The 14,266-nt window shown below is 38.4% G+C and overlaps 2 protein-coding genes across 2 annotated transcripts in view; one reads left to right on the top strand and one right to left on the bottom strand.

Annotated features, from left to right (window-relative positions):
• The window catches only part of cars1 (cysteinyl-tRNA synthetase 1), a 16,722-nt gene extending 15,479 nt beyond the window's left edge, over positions 1–1,243 (bottom strand). Inside the window, exon 1 of the mRNA XM_034237262.1 lies at positions 1,092–1,243. Coding sequence (XP_034093153.1) covers positions 1,092–1,113 — 22 coding nt within the window. The 5' untranslated portion in view covers positions 1,114–1,243. The remainder of the gene's footprint in view (positions 1–1,091) is intronic.
• pex16 (peroxisomal biogenesis factor 16) lies at positions 1,209–14,266 on the top strand. Its single transcript, XM_034237265.1, has 11 exons — positions 1,209–1,520; positions 1,950–1,985; positions 3,200–3,276; positions 5,164–5,297; positions 6,720–6,820; positions 7,459–7,545; positions 8,580–8,726; positions 9,589–9,661; positions 10,474–10,593; positions 11,551–11,615; positions 13,749–14,266. Exons 1-11 carry the CDS (start codon positions 1,388–1,390, stop codon positions 13,805–13,807), a joined length of 1,032 nt encoding a protein of 343 aa, XP_034093156.1. The 5' UTR covers positions 1,209–1,387; the 3' UTR covers positions 13,808–14,266.

Raw genomic sequence — 14,266 nt, 5'->3', positions numbered from 1 at the left:
AACAAACATGAACCTCTCAAACTGATTTTAAGTAAACATTTCGATGAACATCTCTCAGTATGAAGTTATAACTGTAAAGAAGAGCAACTCATCGAATGATGTAAATAATATTGCACTTATGACTAATTTAACCGGATGTTGCAACGGCACGCAGTAACAAGAAATACTCATTAATGATATTAAAATATAATATTACTTATTATAATAAATGTAATAATTCTAGTTATTCCAGGTCTCAGGACATTTGCCAATTTAACCCATTTTCAAATGTATATAGAAATGAGTGAAATCAAGTAACATTGTCAAACTGAAACACAAACCAGATGATGGAACAGAGCACAACTGAAAGTAAAAAGCATACAAATAAATAAACCTTTACAATTTAAAACCAACTAATGTTCACAAAACCTATAACATCATTAATAATTATTTTTATAAATAAAATGCTGATGAAAAAGGGATCAAAAATAACATCTGGCCTGATGTGAAAACAACCGTTTTGCTTACTATTGTAAACGAAATAAATTGTCTTTAATTTGGCCATATTGTGGAAATATGAGCCTATTGTGCCCTGTTGAACTTTTTAATATTACACTAGAAACATAGACCTGGAATACCTTGAAATGCTCAGCTATAACGCATTTCGATTAGTCTAATAACGTCACATATTCTTTTACAGAACACGCCACACCAAACACTATTGAAAATATTGCACCAATTAAACATAAAGTATTTCAGTCGTTTAACATAATACTGCTGTATGGAGTATGCATTTGTGACTAAATGGTGTTGCATTTACATTCCGGCAAGCTGTTGAATCTTATTTATTGACCTACTGTAAGGGTCTTAGCCGATACACTCTGCTCCATTACCTATGACTTTAAACCCCCTGGTTTTTAAAGGGGGTTCGCCTTGTCCCTGTCACTGACCGGTTCCCTTCAGCTGAGGCTTTGCACCACAGAGGGCTAAAAAGGCTCATATTAGCTTATTGGCTGTGACAGCTAGTCAAAACACATTCAATTGTGCTGTCACGGCCCTCTTACATATTTCCAACTAACGCGTCTAAAAGCAGAAATAAACATTTACAGTACCTGGCTCTCCTGAGGTCGACATATCCACAGTGCTGGATGGTTGGATGCTGATGCAACAATAACGTGTCCGGAAGAACAAGAACCGTGCACTATATGGTAACGGTAGGAACCGGAACCAGTGTGTTAGACCTGGGAGCGGGGGGACGCTAATGGCTGACGGTTCTCCCGGGCGGAAGTTAGTTTTGTTTTCAAGAAGTCGTATGTTTTTCAAACTAACTCCTTAATAGCTGGTATTTTATGAACATGGCGGCTACATGAAGAGTTTATATGTTAGTGTAGAATAAGTATAAGCTGAAATGTCTCCTCTTAAAGAGTACGTGGATAAAGTGACTCGTGTTTATGAGCGGTACATTGAGTATGTGAAGAGAAACCCCTCCGCCGCCGCACAGGTGGAGGGGACGGTGCGGACCCTCTCATACCTGATCGCAGGTCAGTGACACAGCTTTTACTCAGATGAATCATATATTAAAACATTGTAACACTGTGTGTGGGCTTAACTCCACCTCTAACTTCTGTTCACTTAAACTTGCGTTGCAGACCAGATATTAGTTTCATTATAACTTAAAACCATGACACTAGCTGCTTATGCTGCACATAAAGATTCTGGATTTAATGTTTTCCACATATAATAAATGAGAACATGTGACACATTTTGTCTTGCATGCATTTTATTTAGGTTGTCATTGGTCCTTAATAATAAAATATACATATTTGTTCACAAACCTGTGTACATAAAGTCTTGTTTATTCATTAGCTGTGTTCCTCCAGCTTCGCTGTGCTTGCTCTTGTGTCTATTTCTGTGTAAGCTAAAACTTGGCCAATAAACATTATTATTATTTTTCTTACCTTTTTTTTCAGGGCGATTCACAGATTCCCATTTAATATCTGAACTAGGTAAGTAAAAGTCAAGGTTCAATAATAAGCTTCAAGGTCAGTTGACGTGTGTTTAGCAGTTGCATTACAAACAGTATGACCATCCATAACATTTAAACTGGTCAACAGTAGGGGTCAATCTAGTTGCATATAGATATTTACATACAACATCAAATATCAAGTATGAGTTAGTGTAAGGGTAAATGTTAATACTGAAAGTTGATGATTTTGTCCATGATATTGCCCTTAACGCTTCATAAATCAGTTGTAAAGAGTTGACTTAATAATTAAATAATCTGGTGCAATTATACAGAAGCTGCTGTACAGAAATGCCAGAAATATATATATTTATACAAGGCAAATCATAACATACATGTCTTATACATGTATAGTTTTCCACCAGACAAGCAAGGCAAGTTTATTTGTATAGCACATTTCAAACACAAAGGCAAATCTCAGGGTTTTATATAAAGCATATAAATGCATTAAAATTAAAATTAGACAATTTGGTAACCTAATTATTATAAAAGTGATTCATAGAGGGTCTCATGATATTTGGTGCTTTGACATGAGTGAAACAAAGTGTAATTGTCAAATAGAAACTTAACAGATCAAACTAGATGATGCAAGTAAAACTGAAAGTAAAAACAAACATATTAACAATACGTCTTGAACAGTTTAAATGTTTAATACGCTCATATCCTACATATGATTGGGCATAATATCCTGTTATCACAACAAGAAAGACATATCTTAAGTATAATCTTAATGGCGTGTCATGTGAACTTTAGAAATGAGTAGATTTTCAAATGATGTAATATTGCACACATCTGACTAAAGCAAGAGGTTTTCTTCCTTCAGCAAAGATGGTGCATGCTTTGACAACAACAATAATACAATTGACAGCATTATTTCTTTTGTATATAGACGAGTGAAATATATTGAAAATGTCAAAATGAAACGTACCAGACTAAAGTAGATGATGCAAAGGAGCAAAACTGAAAGTAAAATGAATGATAAGAACTAAACGTACATAGGTTAACATAAACTAATAATAGATTCATAATTAATCAACAGAAAACTGTTTTTCATAATCGCTAAAAAAAAAAGTTACCAAGTATTTTGCTTAGAATTACCAAGTAAAATACCATCTTCAAGCTTCCTAAATGGTTGCTGTTCATGCATTATTGAATATATGTGTTGCCTGATCTCTCCTCATGTCTTTTATGTTTCAGTGTACTCTGCCTCCAACCTGCTGGTGTTGTTCAATGACAGTATTCTGCGCAAAGGGCTGAGATGTTCCCTCCCTGTGGTGAGCACTGCTGGATAGATTTACCTCACATTACATTCACAGAAGAAGAAATGCCTTTCAAGAGACACAGACACTGGTAGCGTTCATACAGGCCAGGGATTTGATACACGCCGGGCTCAGTCTGTACTACACGAAGATAAACAAGAAAGAAAAATGGCTACAGAGCGGCCGATGTACCAAGATAGTGCTGGATCAAAATAGATACCAATTCAGAGCTAAATAAAGCTAATGAACAATCACAAAAAAACGTGAAAGAACACCAGAAAAACGATTGACTATTCCTGCAGGTTTTGCTAATCATTTATCCAAAAAGCTGTGAGGTAATGATTTATCCAGAGTTCTCTTAACCTGATTATACAACATCAATGTGTGTCTGAATGTTTGCCAAAATCATGTTGCCTTGCGGCAGGATCACATTAGAAGAGCTAAGTGGAAACGTTACGGTATTGCCAAATCTCTTCCAGTGGATACATTTCTGCCGCTGCACGGTTCCTACCATGATATTATCCAATCCTGCTGAAAAACGTGCACAACATTTACAACTTGTTTCCATTTTGTATAGCTTTTGCATTTCAAACAATCTAACCTATCATCCAGCTCAGAAAATACATAAGACTGCTTCATTCATCTGTAGGTTTAGCTAGTATTGAAAAATGTGCAGTTGAATATTCAATCATCTGTCAGTGAATTGGTTTCTGGGGGGTAGTGGCAAAAGGGAGGGTGGTAGTGGATTGGAGGGAGCATTGTAAGAAGTTCATCCTCATTTATAGTTTCATCTTTATTTATGGATGTCATTTTGGTTAATGAATGAGTGTCTGAGGCATCACTCACTTGTCATCCAGAGCCCAGTCTGCTCTGACATTGTATCCCCAGTTTGGTGTTGAAGCGATAGACTGGTCTGCACAGAGCTCTGACCTCAACCCCATCTCACACCCGTAAGATGACCTACACCACACATCCAGACCCTACATCAACCATACTCCTGTGTCTGAATGGGTGCCATGTTTAACCATCTGTTTGAAAGTTCTGGGCAGAACCGTTTCATACCGAATACCGTGAACTTTATACCGTATGATATAGAGGTGTAACGGTTCACAGAAGTCACGGTTCGGTTCGTACCTCGGTTTGGAGGTCACGGTTCGGTACGGTTTGGTACAACAAGAAAAAGCAAAGTATCACAGGCTGGCTCTGTTGTGGTCAAACGCTTGGAGATGTCCCGCCCCTATCAAATACAATGTGTTGGAGCGCTAGCCAATAGAAGCGCGCGTGTTACGTAGTGATGTCACTATGTTATTGAAGTAAACAAAGGAGTCCAATGGAGGCGTTTCAGGAAGGGGGTCGTAAATGGACTGTACTTATATAGCGCTTTCTCCAGTCTTTAAGACCCCTCAAAGCGCTTTACATACTACATGTCGTTCACCCATTCACACCCATTCATACAGAGCAGTGTATGTTAGGACATGCACTAACATTCACACACCGTTGGCCATCGGGAGCAACTCAGGGTTAAGTATCTTGCTCAAGGATACATCGACATGTTGACTGCATGGGCTGGGATCGAACCCACAACCTTCTGGTTGAAAGACGACCGCACTCTCTCGCAGCCACAGTCGCCCGTAGAGAAACTCCCTCTGGATTTGAGCCTTTGCAGATCATTGACATGCACAAAAACCCATAGAAGACACTACAGGATAGGGAACAGCCAAAAAAGCATAAGTGGAAGCACTTGTAAAAATAAATAAATGAAAGTATCTGAAGAAAGAACAACATCAGTGTGACTGCCTTGTTATGGGTTTATAATAAAGCAACAGGCGGCTTTGAATAAGATGCTATGCTGTTCCTGTGCTGCAGATGAAAGTTCTGAGCGTTGTTCCTCTGTCTCTCCAGCCCCTCTCTCAGCAGAGGCTCCTCACCTGGCTCTCGGTGATGGAGCATGTGGAGGTCTTCCTGGAGATGGGATCCTGCAGGCTGTGGGGGGACGCAGGCCGCTGGCTGGTGATCGGGCTCATTCAGATATTCAAGTAAGCTTCCCTCCTCTTGAAGTAGTATCTCTTTTTTTAACATGAGAAGAAAAACGCATATATAAAAGGACAAATTCAATATACCCTACACATCTAAGCTAAGTGTGTCTGTCGTTTAACTTTGACACACTCGGGGCCCATAAGCCTGCAGGAGTGCACTGCATTTTATCACTTTAATCCTTCCTTTAAAATCTTGAACACCCACTTTTGAAATGTATCTTCCTCTAGCTGCTGCCCTGTCTCTTCAGTCTCTCCTGTATGGTAATTCCTCTTACTACCAAAGGAGGGAGACAAAGTTCCACACTTCCAACTTTTAGTCAATAATGTATTCTATTTCGAAATCTCATTGCCCCCATGCTCAAAGCAGCTCCATAGAGACATTGTATCCCCAGTTTGGTGTTGAAGCGATAGACTGGCCTGCACAGAGCTCTGACCTCAACCCCATCCCACACCCGTAAGATGACCTACACCACACATCCAGACCCTACATCAGCCATACTCCTGTGTCTGAATGGGTGCCATGTTTAACCATCTGTTTGAAAGTTCTGGGCAGAACCGTTTCATACCGAATACCGTGAACTTTATACCGTATGATATGAATTTTTCATATACCACAATACCGTTAAAAATGTTAGGAAGGGCGATCGAGCAGCAAGCCTAGTAGCATTAGCATAACATGTGAAGCTGAATGTAAAGATGGAAACTGAAGAAAATGAGACTGGAGATGGAGATACATGAATGACAGAACTTGTGTCGAGGAGAGGAGCTGTGTCTGCCGTTTGGAGGTTTTTTGGATTTAAAAAATCTGGCATGGACCAAACTAACATTTATTGCAAATGTTGTCGAACAAAAATTGTTGCTCAAGGATGTAACACAAGTGATTTACTCCATCACCTCAACAGAAAGCACTTATTGGAGTACGAAGAATGTATGGTAATACGATCTGTTTCAACAAGCAACGCTGATGAAATGTCTAAAGTCGAGTCAAGCGTCGCTTGAAGACACATTCGTCAGAGGGACTGCCTATGATAGGAAAAACATATAAATAGATTGGATGTATACTTTTTTGATCCCAATTTGGGTAAATTCTTTCATTACAAAAGCAGCAGTGTGTTCAGACATTACAAATACTTTTTAAAAAAAGAAGTAAGTGGAATAGAGAAAATAACAATTAAAAAAAAACATATCAAATATAAATGTATATACATTTCCAATCATTGAAAAATAGATAAATACCGATATAAACCGTGATACCTTTATCAATTATTTTTATTGAACTAATAATTAAATGGGTATCCACTTACCGGTACTTTCCGCAATGTAGAGTATAACCAACAAATAAAATGTTTATTAAGAAAAGAGTATGCTCCAATTTAAAGTGTGTACTATGTTTGATATAATTAATCTCACATTGATCTCCAGGGCCATTTTTCGCCTTGTGCTTCTTCTGTGGTACAAATCTGGCATCCAGACTTCACCTCCCATAATGCCCGTTGACAGAGCAGCTGAATACATCGGGGAAGGTCAGTATCCTCTAACTCACAAGTAGTACTCATGTTTTTGCTTGATATTTAACAAGAAATTGTATTTTTCATTCTTAGTAATAGGCAAACTTTTGACATGGTTATTATTGTCATTGTCAACATGACGTTAGCCTTTAGCATGGAACGACAGAGATGCTAGCATGGCGGTAGAGCCAACAGGTCTCAGGACAAATACAGTCTAACAAAGTTGTCACCTCTGACAGCATCTTGAAAAAAAAGCACGCTTCTGTCTGAGGTGACAGCTTGTTTGAGTGTTTAATTACACAGAGTAACTGTTTCAACTGCAACAGGCAGCTTTTTCCAACATAAAAGTAAAAGAATATACGGTTCCCAGCACCAAACAGCAGGCAGACACTTAGAGACAAGCTGCTGAACACAGTAGAGCATTGAGCAGTCCGATAGCAGGAGTTGGTGGAGACCAAACCGAGCATAAAGGAGAAGACACAATGTGGTGCTCTGTGTAAATACTCAAGGCAAATAACAATTCCATATGGTCATATGTGAGTTTTTACTGATTGTTCCATTGTGGCGAAAGAAAAAAATCTAACATTGCATTGAAAAAGCTATGTGTGTATAAGGAGTCAATTCAATTGGACTGTTTCTTCCTTTCTTCACAGATGAGGCTAACGGGGAACAACAAGAAGAAGAAGACACCTGCTACGTGGGCCAGAGGTCAGGACGGGTCATCAGGCCCCTCGGCAGCAGTGAGTTACATATTGAATGGAAACACAATCTTCTTAAGTTTGACGAAACCCTAAAATTAGTGGAGTTTTAGCCTTTAAGCAACCGTGTGACTGAGTGGTGGTGACAGTTGGTCTCTCCTTTTACTCAGGAGGTAACTTATGAACTACTCGACATGAAGTGATCATACTTAAAGATCATACCCACTCAAGGTCCCATACAGTTAGAGAGCAGACACCTTTGAAGAATGTTAAACTTGTGTGGGGTTTGGTAAAAGCAACATGGCCTTAAGAGCAGTCAAAGTTCAGCGTTCTGCCTTACGTAAACCTTACGCTACCATTTTAGCCTTTGCAGACCATTTACATGCACGAAAACCTAATATAACACTACAGGAAAGGCAAACCCCCAAAAGCATAATAGGGCCCCTTTCAAATGTTTTTTGGGGGTAAATAAAATGTGTACTTTTGCTTAAAGCAGCTATAATACATACAGTATGTAATTGTTTCGGAGTTCTGATTAAAAACTTCTCGTTAGCATCGTTTTGAGGCCGCTGGTTCAATCTCTGCAATCGCCTCAACCTTATTTTCAGGTGCTACAGCAGGCAGTTTCTAGCTAGAAAGTCAAAAGCCGCTAACGTAACAGGAAATGCCCTCAGGAGTTGCTAGAGACCAAAAACAGAAGTGGCTATTGAGCAGCTTGTCATCAATGCTTATGTTCCTGTTCTGCTGCGCGTGGTAACAGGCAACTGTTAACTAACACATTTGGCAACAACTTGTAAAGTTTGTTGCAGGTATGAAGTTTTTATTGAAATGTCTTATCTTAAGATGTTTTAATCACTTCTTTTGAACAAAAACAAGCACAGGTGTTAACAATAGAAGTGATGATTACTTGAATAGAAACTGTAAAAAGGCCAAAAGATGATATATTTATGTTGCAAACAGTCAGGAAGAGCAGCATGACATGGAGCAGGAAAATGACGTGTTCAAAAGGAATGTTTGAGTAGGTGTATTGACGTTTCACCGACACATTCCTCCTCCGTCTGCTCTGGGGTGTTCAGCTCCCTCCCTGCAGGCGCGGCGGTGGGGAGCCCCGGGTCAGAGTAAGAGGACGAGCGGCTCCAACGGGGAGAAGCTCCACGCCACACCTCTGGGTCTTCAGGAGACCCTCGCAGAGGCCGTGTACATCGGACGGCCTCTCGTGCACTGTATCCTTCCATATCGTCACTCCAGCTGTATTAAGATTCATCACATCATTTTTCAATTCCTGAAGATATATCCAAAATGCTATCAGTTTGTTTTAGGTATCTTGCAACAAATAAGCACCAGAGACCCCCAAAAAGGTGACTTGAAGCCTTCTTTTCAGATGTCAATAATAGTTATGACTTTTTTTATTTAAAGCAATCTGACAGTCAGCCAAAACTAACAGTACTGTAACTTAGTCCATCATATTATATCTATATCAATTCATAAACCACATTTTAATGAATACAACTAATCAGAAAGCACCTAAATTAGAAATGAACATCAAAAGGTTCTTCGGCTGTAGACATGAAAACTTAACAGCCATCTTTTTAAATATATTTGACCTTCCAAATATTTTTTCTAACTAAGTTTATCGTTACTATTTCTATCAATATTGTAATTTCTCAAATGAACTTCTGTGTATTAGCAGAAGTGCACTGACTGAGGACTGTCCTGCATTCATAGTGATGACCTCTAGATGGCAAACTGTTGCTGTATGAGCAGCGAGAATAAAAGCAGACATAAAAGCTTTAAGATGCCAAAAACAAAACTAATGTTTGAACTACGCTGAAAAACCTGAAGCGTTGACTTTAATTAAATGTATTATGTCAACACATTTCACATACCTCTATTAGGTTAGTTAAAAGCAATACTATTAAGTTGAAACTAATATTTTTGTATTTAAATGTAATATTATTGCTTTCAACCAACTTAATACAGTTTTGTGAAATCCGTCGACATAATGCATTTAATTAAAGTCAACGTTTCCTTTTTGTTCAGTGTAGAGAGCTTTTGTTGAAGTGTTAGTCCTTAAAGCCGGCCCAGTGCTCTGCCTGGGACTCTGTGGGAAGCGGTCCTGGAAGCCCTGGCTCATGTCTGGAGTCCTCGAACTCTCCAGGTTAGCATGCTCCTTATCTGCTAAATGTATATACCGATTCACATCCAAATATTACATTTACATTCAAGGCCGGATCTGTAACTACTTAACACAACATGTAGAATACTAATTATCTTCATATATTTAGAAAGAAATACATATTGTCTTCTTGAAACAAAAACAATTTTTAGGAATTATAATTTGTATTGTTAGATAAACACAAGCGGGCAAAACTATGGCAGAGTTTTTTGCAATTCTTTTAGCAATTTATTTTCCTTATTTAAATTTTTTTTAATTTTAAGAATTGTTTTAGACGTATTGAAATCCAAACAGGATGCTTTACTTACTACATATTATAATGTAACCTAGTCCTCCATGTTTTGAAAGGAAAACAATATTATTGATGTTAATATATATCATTAGTTGGCGGATAAAATACTTCTGGTTCATGAGTTAATAAGTGCAAAGGGGGGGGAAATAGCAAATGTTTACAAATGTGATTTAGATAGAAGTACAATTATTTAAGATGAATCATTTATTTTGTATCAGTTAGATGTGGACATACAGTATATTACGCCACTATGTCGACATCATGTTTTGCCCACGGATCAAAACCTTTCTAAATGACTGAACCAACACAAAGCCCTCTGATTAAATAGGATCTGCTGCTGTGGGTATGTGCTTTAAGATGTCTGTCACTCTTGATGAGTACAAGCTAAGCTATGAAAACACAAAGCGGAGATAAGACATCCAGCAACCAATTATTATCTGGTGTGCCTTTACGAGAAGAAAGTACAATAAGTTATTCCAGTTATTTGTGCTTCTCTTTTCAGTTTCGCTGTGCTCAGTGAAAGAAAATGTCAAAATCGATGGGAGAAGGCGGAGATGAGGAGAAGGACATTCCTTCTGCTCTACTACCTGCTGCGATCACCCTTCTACGACAAGTTCTCTGAGTGAGTATGTCTGGATGTCAGGATAGAATCCAGACGATCAAGCATGCAACAGAAAAACAATGTGTTTGGGCACTAGCCAATAGAAAAGCGAGCGTTATGTAGTGATGTCACTATGTCACAGAAGTGAACAAAGGAGTCAAGTGGAGGCGTTTCAGGCAGGGAGAGAAACCTATATAGCGCCTTACAGGAAAGATACAACCCCCCAAAAACATAATGGGGCTCTGAAAGAAACTATACTGTGTGGAGAGGTGGGTCACTGAACATCCCAGCTGGCCCTTTCACCTTTTATTTCACAATCCGGTGATTTGGTGGCAGTTAAAGCACGAGTGGCGAATGTGGATGATTTGATCTAAATAAAAGAATATTGCCAGTCTTATCATAAAGGCAAAAATAGCAATTCTAGAATAAGGTTGACTATGTCACTGAGATCATGTAATGCATCCACAGGATTCACTGCTCACTTTCCTTCAACGTATGTTCAAAACAAAAGGAATCTAGCAGGTTGATAAACACTAACTCTTAACTTAAACATTTCATATCAAAGAGTAACAAACTATTGGGAATGCCATGTGCCACTCAGTCCTTTGTCCAGCAGTCTCTGGAGGGGGGGAAGGGGGCGGAGTTTTGTAGGCTTTGGAAGGGGCGTGGTCTACACTTGATTGACACTAGTGATTCAGGTAGAGAGGAGATTTGGGATTTCTATTCAGTTTACTCTTTTATATGAAATCCTTACATTTTAGAATTCGACACCAGATCTGCTTTGAAAGGATTACAAACAAAAGATTATACTGCAATACATTTATCAGCCAAAGAATCGATTCATTGTTCCTCTCCTATGTGAAATACACAGTTTTGCAAGAATCACTCGAATATTTGTAAAATAGCAGGAAATACCAATAGAATTGTTTTGATTTTGTTTGCACCACAAAGTGTTTTAACAGCTGTGTGTTTGTTTAGGGAAAAGATTCTCTTCCTGCTCAGACTTCTGGCTGATAATGTCCCAGGGATAGGCCTCATTGCACGTAAGTACTGTATTCATACCTGAGAGTCTAACATTCATAGCTCGTGAAAACAATAACAAAATATTGTTTGGATAACAACATCCTTATTATCTTAGCACAGTCTATCCCTCGTGACGTGTGGTCTGGTCTGGTTGGGTTAACAGTGCTACTTAGCAACATACCTTCATCAAAGTGTTGACAGGCTGTTACAGAAGGGAGAATGGTGTGAGAACTGTGAAGTGAAGGGATCAGTGATCATAGATATCACATGTTATGTTAATCCATCCAAAAGTTGTTGAGATATTTAACAAAAAACCCTAAAGGTCAACTTCTGGGTGGAGCTGGATGAAAAGTCAGTGGGAATCAAAGTGGTGAATCAACGTAACCCTGAGCCATTTTGAAGGACTTAAAAAGACTACAGCTCCCATGAGAGTGACGCAGTTGTGGCAGGACCAACACCTGTGTTAGCAACGTTTAGTTTCTGCTTTATCAACCCACCTTTTCATTCATTTGTTTTATTGGCAATATCGTTTTCATTTAGAATGCAGTTCATTTCAGTTTTACTTCAACTCTCTATGACACTACTGGCTATTGTTCAGCAGAGTTACATAATATCTTGGCAACTTATTAACAGTAACAACAACAACAACAGTGTATTTCGTAACGACTGATTACATTTATAAAAATGTTGCCCCTTTTCTTTTAGCAGCACCATTCAGTTTGAATGATATTCCTCTCTTTTATCCCATTCACAGCTCATAACATAAAGGCAAGGAAGTATTCAGATACTTAGCTAAAAACACCACACTGTTAAGTATGGAGGACGGACATAAGTATAAATAAATAAATGTATGAAAAAATACAGGAATTAATAAATAAATACAGGAATAAATAAATGACGAAATAAATACATAAATAAATAAATGTTAACATAAATACACAAATAAATAAATAAATACACCAATGTATAAATAAATAAATAAAAGTCGAAAATAAAACAGAACACACGTTATTATATATCTTTCATCTATTTCTACATTTACGCGACATACATTTATTTATTTATGTATTTATGTGTCCGTATGCTAATGAGGTAGGCGGTCCTAACCTCAGTCTGAAGCAGGATTGGTTACAGGAGTGTGTGATCATTTCTGGCAGAGGGCTCTACTACTGGCTAACCGCGAACACCTGCGCGATGTCCCCAGCGGTGTGCCCCCAACGAAGATGTGCTTCAATAACGTTTGGGGGCAACATGTAAGATGGACGCCCAAGGGTCGCCTCCTCTGTTTCCGAGAGGATTTCAAGTTGGCGGGCAACCTCTTGAAGACTCTCAAACACAGCTGGGTTAACATCCACATCGAGCTGAGCCAAGTCCTCTATACATCGTTCCACACGAAACTGGACATAGTCTTTTGGTTCTCCGTTCTCTAAATGGTCCGCTAATGATCGTAAATGATCTCCAATGGCTCTTAAACCAATAGAGCCCTCTGCCAGAAATGATCACACACTCCTATAACCAATCCTGCTTCAGACTGAGGTTAGGACCGCCTACCTCATTAGCATACGGACACATAAATAAATAAATGTATGTCGCTTAAATGTAGAAATAGATGAAAGATATATAACGTGTGTTCTGTTTTATTTTCGACTTTTATTTATTTATTTATACATTGATGTATTTATTTCCATATTTATATATTCTTTTATTTATTTATTTATACATTGATGTATTTATTTCCATATTAATATATTCTTTTATTTATTTATTTGTGTATTTATTTCAGCATTTATTTATTTCTTCATACATTTATTTACATCATGTTCCGCCCTCCATAGTAAAGAGTACTACAAGTACAAGTCCTGCATTGGAAATGTTACTTAAGTTATCGCAAGAAAGTATTCTCAGCCAAATGTAAATTATTAAACATAAAAGCTAGTTTCATTTATAACAACATATCCTGTTTTATAAACTGTTTTCAGGCAGAAATATTTAATTGCAAAGTATCTAGTGGCTAAAGCTGTGGGATAGATGTAGTAGATTAAAAAGTACAATATTTCTCTTTGAATATGAAAGCGTGTAATACTTGAGTAAATGTACTCAGTTACTTTACACCACTGCATTGGTGCTTGTTTTGATCCTGCTTGTGTGTCCAGGGCCTCTGATGGATTACCTCCCCTCCTGGCAGAAGATCTACTTCTACAACTGGGGATAAACCCCCATGGATGTGTTCGGAACTTTATCATTCGCAAGTCGACGAGGGCAACAATGAGAACGGAACGGTCCGGCCCAGGGACAGGCGCTTTATAATTTCCCCACAAATCAGATGAAATGATGTGGAGATAATTACCACTTTCCCCTGACAGCGAGGACCCTCCTTATTCCTGGTTACTTAAGAAATAAGCCCTACATGTTTTACTACCTTGTTTCTGACGGAACAAAGCACTGGTTTGATGAATGCTTCAAAAGCTAAATTTGCCCTGTAAGCCAAATGTTGGAGATCTCCATTCTTTGGGTAGGTGACGATTCATGAGTGTCAGTACTGTGAAAACGACATGTGACTAAAGGCAGCATGTCAAACCCAGCACCTTGATTGACAGTCTGTTTTCCACCAGCAAGCGTTGCATTTCCATTTCTTTAGGAAGAGTTGCTGGCAGGGAAGAGTTGCTGGCAG

This window comes from Gymnodraco acuticeps, unplaced genomic scaffold (genome assembly GCF_902827175.1).
Source record: "Gymnodraco acuticeps unplaced genomic scaffold, fGymAcu1.1, whole genome shotgun sequence".
Taxonomy (NCBI): domain Eukaryota; kingdom Metazoa; phylum Chordata; class Actinopteri; order Perciformes; family Bathydraconidae; genus Gymnodraco; species Gymnodraco acuticeps.
This window is presented reverse-complemented; position numbering and strand designations above follow the sequence as displayed.

What these genes read in the sequence shown, in the direction of transcription:
- pex16 (XM_034237265.1), top strand. Translation starts at nt 1,388, where the DNA reads ATGTCTCCTCTTAAAGAGTACGTGGATAAAGTGACTCGTGTTTATGAG. An exon ending in TTCTACGACAAGTTCTCTGA is followed by an intron (nt 10,594 to 11,550) that starts GTGAGTATGTCT and finishes GTGTTTGTTTAG; the next exon opens with GGAAAAGATTCTCTTCCTGC. An exon ending in AGGGATAGGCCTCATTGCAC is followed by an intron (nt 11,616 to 13,748) that starts GTAAGTACTGTA and finishes TTGTGTGTCCAG; the next exon opens with GGCCTCTGATGGATTACCTC.